Below are 20829 nucleotides of genomic sequence, written 5' to 3'. Positions count from 1 at the left end.
ACTGTATTTTAAAATTAAGTACTTTATTTTATTTTGTATTTTAAAATTATGTACTTTTAAAAAGATATAGTGGTTATTGCACACTTAGACTATATAGTGTATACTGTAAACAAATTTTTATATGCACTGGGAAACCAAAAAAAAATTTACCTTGATATTCATTTTATTGTCTTGGTCTGCAACCAAATTCATAACATCTCCAGGTATCCCCGTATGTGTGTGTGTATATACCCAGGGTGCCAAAAATATGTGTACACATTTTAAGAAAGGAAAAACTGTATTAAAATTGAAATACTCAATATATACTGATAACAAAAGATAGCTACAAATCACGTTTTACTTCTGCAATTACAAGAGGTGCTCAAAGTGGTTGCCATTAGTGTCAGACACTTCTGATTACAGTAGATAACATTTCTTAAAATATGTATACTTTTTTTTGGCACCCTGATATATATTTAGAAGAGATCACAGCTAAGACAAGAATTTGAAAAATATTCATAATGCATAAATGAGTCAAGTTGTAAGGAAAAGCAAACTAATTTTTAACATTCACATTAAAATTAAAGGAAATTCTAGTTACAACTCACAGAATTTCCCCTAATTTGGCTGGCATAATCTAATGAATCTAGTTCTCAAACAACAAAACTAAGAGTAATATAATACACTTTAGAAACTAGTATTCTCATACCTGAGAGTCCAAATCTTCTCCTTTCATGCAGAAATTAGCATCAATGACATTCAAACCCACCAAGAGACCAGCAATTATGGCTCCTTCTTCCTCCATCATGAGGGCATTGGGTTCATAGAATTCACTGTAAGAGAAATCCAAAGAATTCTTTTTGTAACACAACCTCAAAACTCCAAGGATGCAGTCACGAGACAGGAGAAAAACGCTTGTTTCATGGCTGAATATGGTCATCTATGACAATAGCGAAAAAGTAAAAAAAAAGAGAGAGAGAGAGAAAGGCTCCAATAATAATTTATTTTAGATAACAGTTGCAGGAATAGATTATTATTATTACTATTATTATTATTATTATTATTTTGAGTTGGAGTCTCACTCTGTTGCCCAGGCAGGAGTGCAGTGGCATGCTCCTGGCCACCGCAACCTCGACCTGTTGGACTCCAGCAATCCTTCCACCTCAGCCTTCCAAGAAGCTGGAACTACAGGTATGTGCTACCAGGAATAGATTATTTAAATAGACAGTCTGGCTGAAAGAAATATGACCAGAATGGTACTGTGGCTGAAGTGAGTATTCACACTTTTCTGACAGATTTGTATTTGTGATGTATTATGAGATAATCTCATAATCTTTTATACATCTTAAAAATGTGTCTGGTGTGTTCTTTAAAAATTTGTCTTTTTTCTCGTTTGCTTTATTTTAAATTCTATTTAAACACATTTTTCTTAATACAGTGAATAAACAGTTTAAAAATGTGAACTGCTATCCCTCTTTGCTGGTGATATGATCCTATACCTTGAAAATCCAAGAGAATCTGTAAAAACCTGCTTGCACTGATAAAGGACTTTGGCAAAATCTAAAGGTATAAAATAAATGTGCAAAAGACAGTTACATTCTTATATACCAACAACAAGCAGGCAGAGACCCCCCCACAAAAGTACAATCCCATTCACAACAGCCACAAAAAAACCCGAAATATTTTTGCATCTTCCCAACCAGTGTGAGAGGCTAAATACTAAACGATTCCAACTACATGACATTCTAGAAAAGGCAAAACCATACAGACAATAAAAGCATCAGCAGTTGCCAGGGGGGAATAGGGATGAACAGACAAAGCACAGAGGACTTTTAGGACAATGAGACTATTCTGTTCAATGCTGTAATGACTTATAGATACATGTCATTAAACATTTGTCAAAATCCACAGAACGTACAACACCAAGAGAAGAACCCTAATGCAAGCTATGGACTTAGGGAGATCATGTGTCAATACAGGTTCGTTGATTGTAACAAATGTACGCCTCTGGTGTGGGATGTTGGTAATGGGGGAGGCTATGCAGCGGACAAGGGTTATATAGAAAATCTGTGTATCTTCTGCTCAATACTACTATATTAAAATTGTTCTAAAACCCAAAACAAAACCCAGTGACTTGAAATACTCATTTTCAACCAAGTGGACATCATGATTGAAACAACATTGAAGTCTATTTATAATCCACAAAATATCCTGGGACTAGTCAAGGTCAACCTCCACCACTGTAAACAATCAATACAATTTACTAATTTTGAAACAATTCATCTTTGTTTCTTTTCTGGTCCTCTATAAGAGATATTAACAAATAGTAGAATATTACGAACAGAGTACATGAATGACCTTCAAATGTACTATATCTCTCAAAAGTTGATTGCAGGCTATTTTTGTTCTTTGATAGTCTCTGAAGGAAAACTGAGTAGAATTGAAATGAACACGTACTTAAATAGTTTATTCTCCCAAAAGCTTCCATTAAAAGTTGTTTAGATAGCTGCTTAGAAGCTGAACAAGGCTGAATTCCAACATTTACACATTTCAAAGCACGCAGCTAACAGAATTTCAGTTCCACGAATTTTCACAAAAAACACAGCTGTATGGGTAATTACTACCCTGATCAGTTTAGAGAACAGCCCTGGAATCCTAGAAATCTGCTCTTTCTCTCTCCCAATCAGTACCCTTACCCCTCCCTCCCACATAGCAACCATTATCCTGATTGCTACCCCCATAGATTGATTTTAACTATTTTTGAACTTTATATAAATGGAATAATATAGTACATACTCTTTTGTGTCTGACTTCCTTTGTGCAAATATTTGTGTGATTCATATACTGCTATATGTAGCTGTAGTTCAAGAGTTTTCATTGCTGGATACCATTCCAAAGGAATGTAGGAATATACTACAATGTATCCATTCTGTTTATTGTTGAAAGAGAGCTGGATTTCCAGTGCTTTTTGATACAAATACATGTGCATTTCTATTAGACATACTAGGAGTGAAATTGCTGGGCCCAGGTGAGTAAAGCTATGCATGAAGACTACTCTGCCCAGTGCACACAACTGAATGTGCTCACTCCAGTGCTATATGCTGGACAAAGAGCTGATACTTCAGACCCCACTTAGAACCATGCAATTTTGATCAAAGATACTACCTTGGAGCTACCTATAGCTTGAACACTAGACCCTTTACCACTCTAAGAACTGGCCTTTGGAAAGCTAAGCCTCCACTCTGTGGAGATAAATAAGCTCCTGAATGGCTCCTATTTCTCTTTCCGGATTTGTTCAATTTCCTTAGGCAAACAGACAAACAAACAAACAAAACAAAAAAAAATAACCCCAGCAATCAATGGCATATGTATACCTGCAGCAGTATCAAAGCATTGCTCCATTAGGATCTACATTGCAATTTCTTGCAAATTGCAAAAACTAGGCTCTTGGGCAAAAAATCCGGCTGTTTCTTTAAATTCTGTTACTTGTTCTTCCTTGTACATTATTTCTCTGTGTTTATTTATTATATTTGAATATCATACGGCTAGATACATTTTCTTTTCTCTCTCTCTCTTTTTTTTTTGAGTCAGAGTCTCACTCCGTTGCCTAGGCTGGAGTGCAGTGGCATGCTCACGGCCACCACAGCCTCAACCTGCTGGGCTCAGGTGATCCTTCTGCCTTATCCTTTCAAGTAGCTGGAACTATAGACATGTGCCACCATGCCTGGCTAATCTGTTGAATTACTGTAGAGATGAGATCTTGCCATGTTGCTCAGGCTGGTGTTGAACCTCTGAGCTCAGGCAATCCACTCGCCTCTGCCTCCCAAAGTGCTGGGATTATAGGCGTGAGCCACCATGCCTGGCCAGCTATGAATATTCTTGTTCGTCTTTTGTTGAACATAACTACTTATTTCCATTGGCTATAATAACTAGAATTACTGGGTAATAAGGTATGATTATAGTCAGTTTTAATAGATAATGCCAAACAGTTTCCTCAAATTTCTGTACCAGTTAACTTTCCCATTGGCAGAGCACTAAAGTTACTTTACATCTTCACCAACACTTGGTATTAACATGTCTTTCTCATTGTAGCCCTTTTAGTGAGTTTACAGCAGTATCACATGCAGCTTTAATTTGCACTTACATGATAGCTAGTGAAGGTGGGTATCTTTTTATAGGTTGCCTGGCCATTTCCATGTCCTCTTTTGTAAAATACCCGTTTAAGTTTTTTATGGATTTTCATATTTGCTTGTCTGCATTTTTTTTATTGGATTGAAGGAGTTCTTTATATGAATAAAGATCCCTGAATATATATCCTTTGTTGAATATATGAATTACGAATTAATTACAAATATCTCCTTTCACTCTATGGGTTGACTTTAACCCTTAATTTTTTTTTTTTTTTGAGTAGGAGTTTCACTCTGTCATTCAGGCTGGAATGCAGTGGCATGCTCACAGCCACCACACCCTTGACCTGCTGGGCTCAGGTGATCCTTCTGCCTCAGTCTTATAAGTAGCTGGAACCACAGGTGTGCACCACCATGCCCAACTAATTTTTTGATATAGAACAGGTCTCACCAAGTTGCCCAGGCTGGTCTTGAGCCCCTGGACTCAGGCAATCCTCTCACCTCTGCCTCCCAAAGTGCTGGGATTATAGGTGTGGGTCACAACACCTAGCTCACCCTTAATCTTAAGAGTGTCTTTTGGTGAACAGAAAGTCTTCATTTTAATGTGGACCAATTTATCCATTTCTTTCCTTTATACTTTTTACATCCTGTTTAAGAAATGTTTGCCTGCCTATGCTTTCTTCTAAAAGTTTCATTGTTTTGTCTCTCCCACTTATAACTGTGACCCATTTGGAAGGTTTTTTTGGTGCTATATTTGAACTGATGCTGCATGCCAACTTCTTGTCTTATTGAACCTGGGCACAGGCTAAGGTGCCTTTTCCGTTTTCTAACAATAAGTCTTGGCCTGCTCTGGAAAGGACCATAGTTACAGGCAGAACACACATGATATAAAGCATCCACTCAGAGTGTGAAAAAGTGTTAGTAAAATTGTTATGGATCAACTATTTCTGATTTATAAAAATGGTGAACTTACATGGTTCAACTTTATATGATATAGAATACACCAAGGAAAGAAGAAAGTTTGAGAAGAAGGTATTTGTACCTGAGAAGCTCTTTCTTATTGATCAAAGCTTTCATATATTCTGAAAGTTTCTTTTGCATCAATGCCAAACGAAGCCAGGCTCTTCCTCTGCCTACTGGTGTCCTACAAAAACAGAAATTGAATAACTAAAAACAAAAGTAATGGAAGCAGGGCTACAGTGAGAATAGGTTCATTTGCTCTTGCTAATGGTCTCCCTGCCTAACAAGAACACTGAGGTGCTACTTGAGGCCTCTCCCACCACATTCCTACACAATAAATTTTGTGCGGGCTGTGTTGGGACAAGTGCTCTCATAAAGAATTACTGAACGTGTCTTTAATGTCTATAATTTGAAGGGCAGACCTTGGGAAGCCTAGCTGAAAATGCTCCATCAGGTTAGTATTGTAAATCTCCAAAGTTTCCTGTGGATTCTATAAGTATTCAAGTACTAATGTGGACAGAGGCAATTTAGGGCTTTATGTGACTAAAATTAAACCAATTTCATCTGGAAGGGTAATTGTTACTCTTTTTCAAGTTGTAAGGCAGGCTGTAGGTGCAGGTCCTGAAGTTTACTTGGCAATTGTTTAATCTTAACTCTCAAACCCATCAATACATTCTGTTCCCTAAATCAATCCAGCATGCCACCTCCTTATATCTAATTTCTTGAGGCTCACTGATTCACACAAGTGCTTTAAAAAAGTAAGGAAATGTTTGGTATTTCACATGAAGACAACTTTTCTTAGATGAATAATTATCCCCCAAGGTCATACTTTCCTTAAAATTCTGTATACTAGTTCTCTCATAACAGTCTATTCATAACGACACTATGCATTTTGGATTGTTATGAAAGAAATTATTATGAACATCATTATCCTTAGTCTCACTCTTCAGGGAGATACTTAATAAGAATATTGTTCCTGAGAAACAGAATTCAACCTTAGACTTACTTAAGTCCTGGAAGATCTTTAACACTTGCTGTTATCTCTGCAGCTTCTGGAACAAGCTTTTCTACAAGTTCTAGAGGCCCCCAGAAGGATTTATTTTGTCCAAGAAAAGTTTTCTTAGCTAAGACAACAAAAACAAAGCAATATTTTAACATTCTTTGCAACAAAGCATTCTCTTAACACACACACACACACACACACACGTTTCTCTCCCATCTATTCAAAGTCCTTTTCAAGAAACCAATTCTAAGTTATTAGACAGTTTTAGAATTATAGATGACATTTTGTGAAAATAAAAAATTCTCTGCTTCCAAAGATTCAATCCTTATTCTTTCAAGAAGAATTTGTAACCTAGCCCAATAATGTAACAAAACACTTTTAACAATATAGTACTGTGTTTAAAATCATGTGGTATTAAGGAAGAAAACAGTCCGATGGAAAGAATATATAATTCAGAAACAGTCTATTGAATGTGGGGAAGGGAGGAAGAAAGGAAGCCAAGGTGAACAAGACCAGGTCTTACCCTTGAAGGCTTACAGTTAATTGGAAAGAACACTGAGGCAAGAGTTGGGAGACCTGAGTTCCAGTACCTGATCTGCCCCAGCTCACAGTCACAGGCAAGTCTTGTGCTATTCTAGGCCGCCCTATTTCCGCCTGTCTGTTGGAATTGTATTGGACTTGATTAACTATAATGGCCCTTCCAACTCCAACGTTTAATGATCAGTATGTTTTTAAGTCCTGTAAGTTAACCATAACCTCACTGTAAGTTAACCATAACCTCACTCTCATATAGGTTGCATTCCAATGGATTAACATTATTATCTCAAGCCTATTATCATTTGGCTCCACAAAGAATGCTTTCTTCTGGAATACGTATTGCTTGGAAATAGCTGCAAGTACATTTGCACTTTGAGGCCTACCTTTCAAGCCATGTTTCAGACAGTGCTCCATCACCACAAAGAATTGCTGGAGAGGTGCATAGTCAGAGTCTAGAGTCCTCCCCAGGTTCAGAGCGGATTCAATCAAGCCCTTGATACTCAGCTTGGCCATATTCATCAGGTTCATGCGTTCGTTAGCCATGAGATAATTAGGATCTATAGCCACAGGGAGACAGGATGAAGCCTGGTTACTGAAAAGAGCACATTTTAAAATTCAGTATAATTCCACCATGTTGACATTTGTACTGATGGTACAAAAGCAATGGTGGGTGGGACTGTCGTTGCCACGTCAAAAATCAAGGCAGTGGTACATTATGGTGTTAGTTGTATTTTCTGTCATTTACTCACTGAAAAAATAATGCCAGCTCCCCTTAAGGATATCCTTGCTGAAGCAGTAACAATGATCTATTTTACCAAATCTCAAGCCTTGAGTAGAGTCTTTTAACATTCTCACCACTGCCTCTGCCTCCACCCTAACCTGGGCGCCCATCACAGCTCACCACTGTACCACCTTCACATTGGTCTCTCTGCCGCCACTCTTGCTTGCCCCTCTTAATTCCCTGCAGGGTCCTAAAAATAAAGTCGATGTAGGAAAAAAGGTCAAGTGTTTATACACTTTTTGTCCAGGAATACTACTTGCATTATAGCATTTATACTAATTAGCAATATTCTCATTTAAACTATGCATTAGATTTATTAGTATAATGTAGTTCTAGAACTTAATCTGTTTCCAAATATTTAAGACTTAGAATACAGTGTGTGGCTCTCATCAACAAGACAGATAAACTACTTGAGGAAAGGAACTAGGGCAACATTTTACTGCATTCACTACCTTCACGTACTGGCGCTTGCCCTGTGCCAGACACCTTGGCCGCTCCTCACAATTATGACTTCATCCCTCCTTACAACGTGCCCCAAGACAGTCATCAGTAGAACAACTTCTCAGGGAAGAGAATGAGACAGAGAGAGCAAAGCCTCAGCTGCTCACTTGACTCACTCTACGAACTTGTGCAAGTCACATGCCATTGTAGGCTGATCAAAGAGCTGCAGCTGGTCCCTGGGCACAGCCAGTGATCCATGATAGAGCCAGAGGTCATTTGTCTGCCTCCAAACCCTGTGCTCCTGATCACTGCAATCCATGTACAAATGAACTGATGACTTCAAATAACAGTTACTCTGTCTTCCTCCTGATCATTCTTTTACATCTATCTTATTTACTGGTTATTTTATTTCTGTCATTTAAGTATTCTCCCTTCTTTTCTTTTTTTTGAGTTGGAGTCTCACTCTGTCGCCCAGGCTGGAGTGCAGTGGCATGCTCACGGCCACCGCAGCCTCGACTTGCTGGGCTCAGGTGATCCTTTGGGCTCAGCCTTCCAAGTAGCTGGAACTACAGGCATGTATCACCAAGCCCAGCTAAGTTTTTGATTTGTTGTAGAAATGAGGTCTTGTCAAGTTGCCCAGGCTGGTCTCAAACCTGTGGGCTCAGGCAACCCTATCACCTTGGACTCCTGGCCCTGAATCCCTTCTTTTCAGGTGCTGACGCAAGTCCTTCAGTTAAGTGGTCTGAGAATAAACATTGATATGTTTACTAATGATTAAGTGGCAGAATTTGGGCCTGGATTTGCCATAAAAGCGAATGCTTATCCCACTATGCCATGTACATCCTCCCAAACATCAATACATAAAATTTCTACTAAAAACTAAAAAAAAGGCCTAGAGCTCTATGAAGTATTCCACCTATTCTTAGGAAGACTAAAAGTACTAATAAAACAATGCATCCATGATAAGCCACTTAATGCAGACTATTCTATGTAAGTTATCCCAAGTAATTTTCTTCATAAATTTTTTTTTATTTATAACTGCTTTCAAAGTTAAATGAACACAAATGGTCAAATCCTAAACAACTCTTCTCCATCATGCTTAAGGACTTACAGATTTACAGTTCCAACTACGCAAATCTTGGTTTGCTATAGTGTTTTCTGAGGTAGTATTTTTAGAGAAATATGGCTCAAAAAAGCAAAACAAAAAAAGAAAGTCAGAATTGGTATATATTATATTATTGGCATATACTACCATTAGTTCTTTCTTGCATACTGACAAATGTTTTCAGGCTATAGCTCAAATATGGCTCTCTCTGTTCATGGTGGATCAACTTGTCAAGGATAGAATAAGGTCACAAGGGATAGTAAAATACATGATGAAAAACTATCCCCTAAAAGGCACTTATGAAGAACAGTTTTTTTAAGTTGGTGTCTCACTCTGTCGCCCAGGCTGGAGTGCAGTGGCACGCTCGCAGTCACTGCAGCCTCGGGCTGCTGGGCTCAGGTGATCCTTCCACCTCAGCCTTCCAAGTAGCTGGAAATACAGGTGTACCACCACGTTCAGCTAATGTTTTGATTTATTGTAGAGATGAGTTCTTGACAAGTTGCCAAGGTAGATCTTGAACTCATGGGCTCAGGTAATCCTCTTGCCTTGGCCTCCCAAAGTGTTGAGATTACAGGCGTGATGCACTGTGCCTAGCCTGAACAATTTTACTAGTTATTAATTTTCACTTATTAACAGCAATTACGTACAGTTTAGTGTTTCTTACCTCCTATAATCAGTGGAAGAAAGGAATAGGGCAAGGGTGTAAGCATGAATGTGTGTGAAGAGTTGTGGGCCTTCCATATAATGCCTTCCATTAGACGGCAGGTGACTGTGCTTGGAGTTGGAGAACTGCCTGCCTTTAAGGAAACAGTCACTCTGCCACAAGCCTGTAGACAATTAATTCAGGAGCTGGTAACAAACAATGCTGCTGGTCAAATTCTATAGCCTAATTCCAACCTAGTGAAAACTAGTCAGTTGGGCTCGGTGGCTCAGCCTATAATCCCAGCACTTTGGGAGGCCTGAGGCGAGTGCATTGCCTGAGCCCACAGATTCGAGATCAGCCCGGGCAATGTGGCGAGACCTTGTCTCTACAATAAATAAACAATTAGCTGGGCGTGGAAGCACGCATCTGTAGTTCTGGCTACTTTTCTGGTGAAATTGTTGGAAGGCAGAGGCAGAAGGATCGTCGGAGCCCAGCAGATCGACGCTGGGGTAGCTATGAGTGTGCCACTGCATTCCAGTCTGGGCAACAGAGTGAGACTCTGACTCCAAAAAAAAAAGGGAAAAGAAAAAGAAAACTAGTCACATGGGGAGAGATAGATTTAGATTAAGTAAAACACATCAGGCTTTGAGACATTTTTCTAGAAGTAGTGAGTTTTGCACCACTCATCTTTATTATCTCATCTTATTCTTTAATCAGTAGCAGAAATGTTTAAGGCATCTGGTTGGGGTCTGAGGTTCATGAACTACAGCGAGATCAACTAGTGTCTATGGAAATGAAAGGGGCTATAACCTATTTAAAGTAACCTCCACCAAGCATCAACAACCTAACCATTCTTTAGAAAATACTACTGTTAACCTTGGTGCTACTGATGTTTTAAGCCAGAGAATTCTTTTACGTGGGATTCTGTTATGTGAATTAAACACAGCAGCATCCTGGGCCTTTACCCACTAGATGCTAGTGGCATCCTCCAATAATGACAAACAAAAATTTCTCAGACATTGTCAAATGTCACCTGGGACACAAAATCAGGTCCTTCCCCATTGAGAACTACTAGTCTAAGCAAATAAAAGTCAAACAAAAATCAGGTGCAATAATTTGACTATTAGACATATGAGTTTAAAAGTAAGAATTTACTCTAGTTAAAATGGCTATTACCAAAGACAAAAAATAACCAACACTGGGGAGGATGTGGAGAAAGGGGAATTCTAATACATTGTTGGTGAAAATGTAAATTAGCATAGCCATTATGGAAAATAGCTGGAGGTTCTTCATAAAACTAAAAATAGAAATACTATATGATTCAGCAATCCCACTACTGAGTATTTATCCAATGGAAAGGAAATCAGGAAATTGAAGCGCTAGCTGCCCATTCACAACAGCCAATATACGGTATCAATCTATATGTCTACCAACAGATGAATGAATAAAGAAAATTGGTGTATATGCACAATGGAATGCTACCCAGTCATAAAAAAGAATGACATTCAGTCATTTATAGTAACATAGATAAGCCTGAAGGATATTATGTTAAATGAAATAAGTCAGATATGGAAAGATGAATACCGCATGCTCTCTCTCACATGTGGGAGCTAAAGAAAATTTAGCTCATATAAGTAGAGTGAGCCGGGCTCGGTGGCTCAGCCTGTAATCCCGCGCCTTTGGGAGGCTGAGGTGAGTGGATTGCCTGAGCCTGCGGGTTCGAGACCCGCCTGGGCAGCGAGACCTCATCTCTACAATAAATCAAAAAAAATCAGCCGGGCGTGGTAGCGCATGCCTGTAATTCCAGCTACTCGGAAGGCTGAGGCGAAAGGATCGCCAGAACCCAGCAGGTCGAGGTTGCGGTGGCCGGGAGCGGCCACTGCACTCCAGTCTGGGCGACAGAGTGAGACTCTGACTCAAAAAATAAAAAAATTAAAAAAAAGAAGTAGAGTGTAGAGTTGTTGTTATTAGAGGATGGGAAGGGTAACAGGGAAAAGAAAATAGGAAGAGATTGGTTAATGAGTACAAAATTACAGCTAGATAAGATGACTAAGTTCTAGTGTTCTGTAGTACTGTATGGAGACTATAGTTAACAATATTTTCAAATAGCTAGAAGAGAGAATTTTGAATGTTTCCAACACAAAGAAATGATGTTGGAGGTAAAAGAATGTGAATTACCCTGATTTGATCATTACACATTGTATATATGTACCAAAATAACACTCTGTACTCCTAAATATGTATAATAATTACATATCAATAAAACATTTGAAAGTAAAAATTTACTACTCATTGTTAACACAAAGGCTAAAATGAGTATTATTTAAAGCTTATTCTTTTTATTTATTTATTTTTGAGTCAGAGTCTCACTCTGTGGCCCAAGCTGGAATGCAGTGGCACGCTCACGACCACTGCAGCCATGACCTGCTGGGTTCAGGCGATCCTTCCACCTCAGCCTTCCAAGTAGCTGGAACCACAGGTGCATGCCACCAAACCAGGCCAATTTTTTTGTTTATTGTAGAGATGAGGTCTTGACAAGTTGCCTAGGCTGTTCTCAAACCCCAGAGCTCAGGCAATCCTCTCACCTTTGCCTCCCAAATTGCTTGGGTTATAGGTGTGGGGCACTGCGCCTGGCTTAATGCTTATTAATGTTTTTGTGTTGAATAGTATGCAAGATTATAATTATTTACAAATGTCATTCTTTCCTGTGTATTTTATTCTTTTTAGTATACAAAGCAGAAAAAAAATATTGTTACATTGTGTAGGCCAGAAAGTGATTCTAAACAATGCATGACTTTCACAAAGATCAATTTTACTCCAAAACAAGTAATTTAAAATGTTTTTACATTAAACTTACATCAGCAAGTCCATTATATTGTTATATTCCTATTCTATTGAATCAAATGTACATTTTCCATACTTTTTAAGGCTAAGATGGTAGACATGACATTAATTTAGAGTTTCATGTAGGCTGTAAATATAATACAATTTCCTCTGATACTGGGTGCACTTCCATGGAAAAGATTGAGAAGCACTACAGATACACTGCAATAAAAGCTCCAACAAAAGTGTACACAGTATCCCATAGGAATACAGATAGAAGAAAGACATCTGACCTAGCCCCCACTTTTCTTTCAGATTTAGGGGGAAGGTATGTGTCTACAAGCTCTCAGAGGATGAGACCTTTAAGTTCAATCTTGAAAGACAAAAGGAAATGAGTCAGGTAAACAGGAGGTAGGACCAGAGCTGTGAATAGAATAGGATGGAAGGAATAGCCTGAGAACTCACACAGAAGTATGGAAGAATATGGCACACTCAGAAACATGAAACTGAAAAAATGCTAGGGGTTTAAAATGCATATGTAGCCAGACATGGTGGCTCACATCTGTAATCCCAGCACTTTGGAAGGTAGAGGCGAGAGGACTGCCTGAACTCAGGGGTTCGAGACCAGTATGGGCAACATGGCGAGACCTCATCTCTACAAAAATCAAAAGGTTGGCCAGGCGTGGTGGTGCATGCCCGTGGTTCCAACTACTTGGAAAGCTGAGGTGGAAGGATCATCTGAGCCCAACAAGTAGAGGCTGGGGTGCCGTAAGTGTGCTACTGCACTCCAGCCTGGGCGACAGAGTGAGACTCCAACTCAAAACAAAAACAAAAACAAAACCCCAAACAAACAAAAGATGCATATGTATAAGTGTTAGAGAGTAGACAAGAGAAAGAGACGAAGGTTGGATTGCTAAGGACCTTGTTTAAGGAGTATGGATTTACCGTAAAGTCAGTGAAGACTTGAATGTAAGATATGATGGCATAAATTGTAATGCTAACATCTTTCTGGAGGATGGATTGGAAGGATCCATGAACTCAAAGCTGAGGAGCAATAAGGGTCTACTGCAATGGTTGAGGAGAGAAATGATAAGGGACGGAACTAGGGTAGGGGGGGTTGTGTAGATTAGAAGGAGTCAGCTTTGAGAGGTGTACTGGGGTAGAATGTCAGGATTTCACAACTTGACCATTTGGATGTGAGGGAACAGAGAGAGCTAGGAGAATGGAGAATAACTATCACATTTCTAGCTTAGGTGATTAGATGGATGGTGGTACAAATCATCTTGGGGGGAACATAGCAAGAGCAAAGGACTAAAGAAGTCATGCTGACATGACTTTACAGGTAGCTACAGTAGTTCATTATACTGACTGTTTTTCAAATCAATGTTCTTTCAAAAGCAAGCGACTCTTCACTGTATCTCTTCAAGACTGCTAATTCCCATATAAGGGTAATTTTAATAAACTTCACAGAGTCATGTGTTTCATTTACTTTTAATAGTGATGACAAAAGTGAACCCAAAGTCACATTGCTAAGAGTGACAGTGAGTCACACTGTTCTGAAAACCAATCATGTGATCAAGACCCCATTTTGATGATTGCTTGATTCTAAGAGTTTGAGATCAGCCTAGGCAACATAGTAAGACCTCGTCTCTACAAAAAAATAAAAATAAAAAATAAAAAAATTAGCCGAGCGTGATAGAGTTCGCTTGCATCCCAGTTACTCAGGAGATTGAGGTGAAAGAATCGCCTGAGTCCTGGAGATCACGGCTGTGGTAAGTCATGATTGTGCTACTACACTCCAGCCTAGATGACAGACTGAGACTCCGACTAATTTAAAAAAAAGAAAAAAAATACCACATTTTATCTCCTTATAGTGCAATGACTAATGTTCACACAGCAAAATCTTGAAATGTTTTATAAATAGTGGAAGGAGAAGTAAGTTATATTTAATGTTTATTTTTATTATTATTATTTTTTGAGTTGGAGTCTCACTCTGTCACCCAGACTGGAGTGCAGTGGCCGCTCCCGGCCACCGCAGCCTCGATCTGGTGGGCTCCAGTGATCCTTCCACCTCAGCCTTCCAAGTAGTTGGAACTACAGGCGCGTGCTACCATGCCCGGCTAGTTTTTTTGATTTATTGTAGAGATGAGGTCTCGCCAAGTTGCCCAGGCAGGTCTTGAACCCACGGGCTCAGGCAATCCACTCACCTCAGCCTCCCAAGGCGCGGGATTATAGGCTAAGCCACTGAGCCCGGCTGTTTAACACTTATTAGTATCAAGTATGTTATATTACATTCAATTCTTGGTAAAGTGGGAGTAAATTATGTAGCATAATATAAGCTACTCCTCAGCATTTCCTGATTACCTAACTAATCAGAGCTTTTATCTTATATAAGAAACAAAACAGTTATCATACAGAGACTTTCAATGATACACAAGAGCTTTAATATAAGATTAAAAATAACTAATAGAAACATATAGGAAAAAAGCTTACTCTATGTTGGGAATGACTGAAGATTGGTAATTTTTAGTCTGTTTTGAATTTTTGCTATTATTGTTCTTAGAACGTAAAATTGGGCATAAAATAAGTCCTTGATAATGAAAGAAATAATAAAATACTAAAGATACCTTATAATAAAACACCATTTAACTAGTCTGATGACGCTTATTTGTATGAGACAATCACGAACTCTTAATAAATCCTCATTTAGTAAAAATAATCTTTAATAGAGTATTAGGACTCAGATTATCTGTATATCTGTATCCATATCCATCTATTCTCCTTATTAGCATTTCAGATATCACATTTCTATTCAAAGGTAATAAAGAAGAAACTTACTTTAAGTAATACTTTCTCTGTGTAGAAAACTGTTAAAGGGGTTAAGTCAAGAAAATTTAACCACGAATTTATTTATTCTCATTGCTATATTTTCTTGGTAACAGTATTATCAAAGATAAACTTTGTTAAAAATTAGGACTTATCAGAAAGATTATATTCCCCCATTACTCTTAATCTGCTTGATATTAATAATCACTTGGGATAATTAATCCCTATCATATGACTTCAGGCAAGAAATCTCACCTCTTTGAGGCCTCAATTTCCTCATCAGTAAAATGAGATGGTTGGACTTGTTCAATAATTCTTTTATCTCATAAAAACCACACATACTCCTATTAGTTACAGTGACAAACTTCAGTACTCATTCTCAAGGGAAGGGAACAATAACCTCCCTGGAATGGGAGAAAAAACATGCCTGGTCTGGAAAACTCAGAAATGACTCTGATAGTAAATGAACTCTGTCTTTGCTACTACTCCATGTGAGGTCTTGAAACATCAGCATTTGCATCACCTGGAAAACTTTTAGAAATGGGAAACCTTAGGCCTCCAAAGTACCACTAAATCAGATTCTGCATTTGAACCAGATCCCCAAGCAATCTGTATGTGCATTAAAATTTAAGAAGCACTGACTGAGATAACTCTCCTAGCTCTAGTCATCACAATCTATGATTTCACAGTTGGTTTCATCAAGGGCAACTAATATATATATGTATCTAAGTAGAAAACCCAGCAGGAGGGAAATAATAAAGATTAGAGCAGAAATAAATTCAATAGTGAAAAAACTACAGAGATAAATAAATAAATAAAATCCAAACTTGATTCTTTGACAAGGTTAACAATATGGACATTTAGCTAGACTGACCAACTAATCAGAGCTTTTCTTATATAAGAAACAAAAAGAGAAAAGATTCAAATTACTAAAATCAGGAATGAAAGAAGGGACATTAGTATTGACACTACAGAAAGGAAAAGGATTGTAAGGGAATACTATGGGCAACTTATGAGATAACCTAGAAGAAATGAACAAACTCTTTGAAAGACACAAACTACTAAAATGGACACACAAAGAAATGGAAAACCTGAACAAACCTGTAACAAGTCAAGATACTAAAAGAGTAATAAAAAAAATTCCCACATAGAAAGGGCCAGAGACCAGATGGCCTCCGTGTTAAAATCTACTATTTAAAGAATTAACACCAATTCTTCACAAACTATTCCAAAAAATAGAGAGATGGTAACTTCCCAACTCATTCTATGAGACTACTATTACTTTGAGACCAAAATCAGAGAGAGATATCATAAGAAAACTATAGATCAATACTCTTTGAGACTACAGATGCAAAAATTCTCAACAAAATACTGGCAAACCAAATCTAGCAACATATAAAAGATTATACAGCCTGACTAAATGGAATTTATTCCAGAATGTAAGGTTGGTCCAACATACAAAAATCAATCAATGTAATATACCAAATTAATAAAGTAAAAGACAAAACATTGTCATTTTAATAGTAGACAAAGCATTTGACAAAAGTCAGCATCTTTTAATGGTACAAACACTCAAAAATTAGGAAAAGAAGGGAACTTCCTCAACCTGACGCAGGGTATCTACAAAAAAGACACAACTAACATAATACTCAATGATGAAAGACTGAAGCCTTTCCCAAAGATCAGGAACAAAACAAGGATGTCCACTCTCCCCACTTCTAATCAACATTTTATAGGAGATTGTAGACAGGGCAATTAGGCAAGAAAAGGAAAAAAAAGGCATCTAGATTGGAAAGGAAGAAGTAAAACTTTATTTGCAGATGACATAATCTTGTAATAAAAAATCCTAAGCAACACACACATACACACACACACACACACACACACACACACACACACACACACTATTAGCTAGTAAGTCTGGCAAGATTATAGGGTACAAGGTCAATACACAAAAATTAATTGTATTTCTATACATTAGTAATGGACAATTCAAAGAGAAAATTTAAAAACAATTCCATTTACAATAGCATCAAAAAATCTACAAATAAATTTAAAAAGTGTAAAACTTGTTCACTGAAAACTATAAATCACTGTTGAAAGAAATTTTAAAAGATCAAAATAAACAGGCATTCAATGTTCACAGATCAGAAGACATAATATTGTAAAAATGACAATACTCCTCAAATTGATAAACAGATTCAAAACAATCCCTATCCAATCCCCAGCTGACTTTTTATAGAAATTGCCAAGCTTATCCTAAAGTACATAGGGAAATGCAAGGGACCTGAAATAGTCAAAATAATCCTGAAAAAGAAGAACAATATTGGAGGGCTCATCCTTCCTGATTTGAAAATTTACTACAAGGCAAAAGTAAGCATGACTATGTGGCACTATCATAAGGACAGACACATAGATTAATGGGATGGAATTGAGTCCAGAAATAATTGAGTATGGTCAACTGATTTTTGACAAAGGTCCCAAGACAGTTCAAATGGGAAATAGGCTTTTCAACAAATGGCGGTAGGACAACTGGATATCCACATACAAACGACTTTTTAAAAATTATCTCAAAATAGAAACCAAAGTATAAGAGGTAAAACTATAGAAGAAAATATAGGTCTAAATCTTTTATGACCATGGGAAAGGCAAGGTTTCTTAGATATGACACCAAAAGCACAAACAACCAAAATAAAAAATAGATAAAATGAACTTTATCAAAATTAAAAACATTTGTGCTTCAAAGGACATCATCAAGAAAGTGAAAAGTGGCTGGGTATGGCGGCTCACATCTGCAATCCCAGTACTTTGGGAGGCCAAGGCAGGAAGATTGCTTGAGGTTGCAGTGAGCTATGATGGCACCGCTGCACTCCAGCTGGAGTAACAAATAAAGACCCTGTCTTTAAAGAAAAGAAAAGTGAAAAGACAACCCAAGAATAGGAGAAAATATCTGCAAAGTAGATCTAGTATCTAGTCTACAGAAAGAATTCTTACAATTTAGCAACAAAAGACAAATAATTCAGTAAAAAAGGATGGGTAAAGGAATAGACATTTTACCTGAACAGATAAACAAATAGCCAGAAACATAGGAAAAGATGCTAATTAGTGAGATACAAATCAAAACCATAGTGGATACCTCTTCACATTCAATACGGTGGCCATAATGATATTTTTAAAAAAGAAAAATAAGTGTTATCAAGAATGTGGAAAAATTAGAACCCTCATGCATTGCTGGAATGTAAAATAGTGCAGCTGCTGTGGAAAACAGTCCTCCAAAAAGTTCAACATGAGTTACCATTTGACCCAGCAATTCTACCCCAGATATGTTTTCAATATGAAAACATATGTCCACACAAAACTCGTACATTAATGTTCATAGTAGCATTGTTCATAATTAGTCCCCAAAAAAGAAACAAGCCAAATGTCCAAAAACTAATAAATGGATAGACAAAATGTGACATGTCCGTATAATACATTATTATTTAGCCATAAAAAGAAATGAAGTTCTGATAACATGCTACAACATGGATAAACCTTGAAAACATTATGCTAAACGAAAGCAGCCCTACACAAAAGGCTACATATTTTATGTTTTGTTTATATGAAAGGTCCAGAATAGGTAAATCTTCAGAAACAGAAAGTAGACCAGGGGCTGTCAGGGGCTGGGTAGAAGGAGGAGTAGGGAATGACTATTAATGAGTTTAGGGCTTCTCTTCAGGGCGATGACAGTATTCTAGGATTAGCTAGTAGTGAGGGAGGCATGACTTTGTGAATATACTAACAACCACTGAATTGCAGACTTTAAAGTGGTGATCTTTACTGTCTGTAAATTACATTTCAAGAAGGCTGTTATTAAAAAATTAAAGAGACTTAAAAGGATACAATAAAGTACATCCTGTATGGTTCTTGATTCAAACAAACCAACTGAAAAAACCAACTGACAAAAGACAGATTTGAGATAAACAACAGACTTTGAAAATGGGCTGAGTATTAGATACTATTAAGAAGTTAATTTTGTTAGGTGTGGTACTGAAGTATTTATAGGTGCTAAGATGTAATGTTTGGAATTAGGATTGGCAAATGTTAATCATTATTAATGACGAGTAGTGGCTATATTAGAGTTCATTATGCCATTCTTTCTACTTTATGTATCCACGCATAAAAGTAAAAAAGAAATTCTGCTTTCTCTTGCTCCAGGTCAAGCTTTAATGTTTAACTGCTAGCCTCCAATAAGAAACTAGTACTGTTCTCTGCTACCGCCAAAGATAGCCAAAAAAGCCCTTTTGATTGGCTATGGCATTGATGTAAGTCAGCTTATTTTGTGACTTAACTTTCTAAGATCATTCTTTATTCTTACTCCTTCATGGTTAGGTATACATTTCTCTCATCTTTAATAATTCAAGTTTGTACAAGAGTTCTCTAGGAAACCACACTTCTTCATTGGGTCCCCATTATCATAATATAATCAATTTTAGTTTTGGAAAGCTTGCCAAACTTCAGTACCTTTACCTGAAGAATTTCATTCCACAGAGGAATACCAAGAAGATTTCTAGAAGCATTTAGAAGTTAGGACAATGGTCAGTTGTAACCCTTGGATTATATTTACCAACTAAATTTCTTATGTTTTGCTATAACATAAGAAATTTATATTTATTAAATATAATCCAAGAGTTCTTTACTTTCTCAATTTATCCCATAGGCATAATTTAAACAGATGCTAGAGGGCAACACTGTGATCTACAACAGTTAGCTCTCTGATCTAGAAGAGTTAGATCTTGGGGGAATTCCTCATTCCTTTGTTTCATCTGTCAAATGTTGGGGGAGACAACCCACCTCAGATCTCTTGTGACCCTACATGTCCTTACTAAGTTGTGTCAAGACTTCAAGGCCCTGACCACTCTTACCTGAGCCATTCATTTCTCAGGGTTCTTTATGCAGCTGATAATCATGAGAGATGAGGCTTTCCTACCGCTTCTTATAAAAGCAATGGGTTCCCCAAACTCAGTGTTCTCCGGCTACAACACAAACCTACCATGTGCAGAGCACGTCCCTGAACCATAGAGTGTTATTCTGTGGGACTCTGGAGCAAAGGGAACTGACACAAACATGCTGGTGCTCACACTACTTGTAGTGTCACAAGTAACAAAGTCCTTTGTCTCTGACCTAGGAGTCTTTTGCCAGCATCCAAGAAATAGTAACAGTAACAGGTTAATTAATTAGTTTGTAAAAGCAGGATAAGCCACAGATCTGATGAAAAGCAGGAATAATCTTTGTCCTTAGTTTAACTCCCTGGAATATTGAACACTTGTACTCCAAATGAGACAACACCAAAAGCATGATCAATCTCAATATATTGTTAAGACTGGAAGCAGATTTTAAATGCTGTGATATTATAAACTACATGGAAGACAGTATTTTAAATGGTTTAAATTATGTCTATGGGAATGGGTGTGTGAAGTTAGAACATATAAGAAAATAAGAATGGAATGGAAGCCGGGCTCGGTGGCTCAGCCTGTAATCCCGTGCCTTTGGGAGGCTGAGGTAAGTGGATTGCCTGAGCCCGTGGTTTCGAGACCCGCCTGGGCAGCGAGACCTCATCTCTAC

General features: G+C 37.7%; 1 protein-coding gene across 5 annotated transcripts in view; it reads right to left on the bottom strand.

Moving 5' to 3' along the window:
- RUFY3 (RUN and FYVE domain containing 3) overlaps positions 1-20829 on the bottom strand; it is an 81594-nt gene that overhangs the window by 34710 nt on the left and 26055 nt on the right. For all 5 annotated transcript variants that reach the window (XM_008063212.2, XM_008063213.2, XM_021715107.1 and 2 more), the window contains 4 exons: positions 6990-7163; positions 6073-6190; positions 5149-5250; positions 689-812 (listed from right to left, as the gene is read on the bottom strand). In XM_008063212.2, coding sequence (XP_008061403.1) covers positions 689-812; positions 5149-5250; positions 6073-6190; positions 6990-7163 — 518 coding nt within the window. The remainder of the gene's footprint in view (positions 1-688; positions 813-5148; positions 5251-6072; positions 6191-6989; positions 7164-20829) is intronic.

This window comes from Carlito syrichta, unplaced genomic scaffold (genome assembly GCF_000164805.1).
Source record: "Carlito syrichta isolate Samal-C Ts95f unplaced genomic scaffold, Tarsius_syrichta-2.0.1 Scaffold306677, whole genome shotgun sequence".
Taxonomy (NCBI): Eukaryota; Metazoa; Chordata; class Mammalia; order Primates; family Tarsiidae; genus Carlito; species Carlito syrichta.
This window is presented reverse-complemented; position numbering and strand designations above follow the sequence as displayed.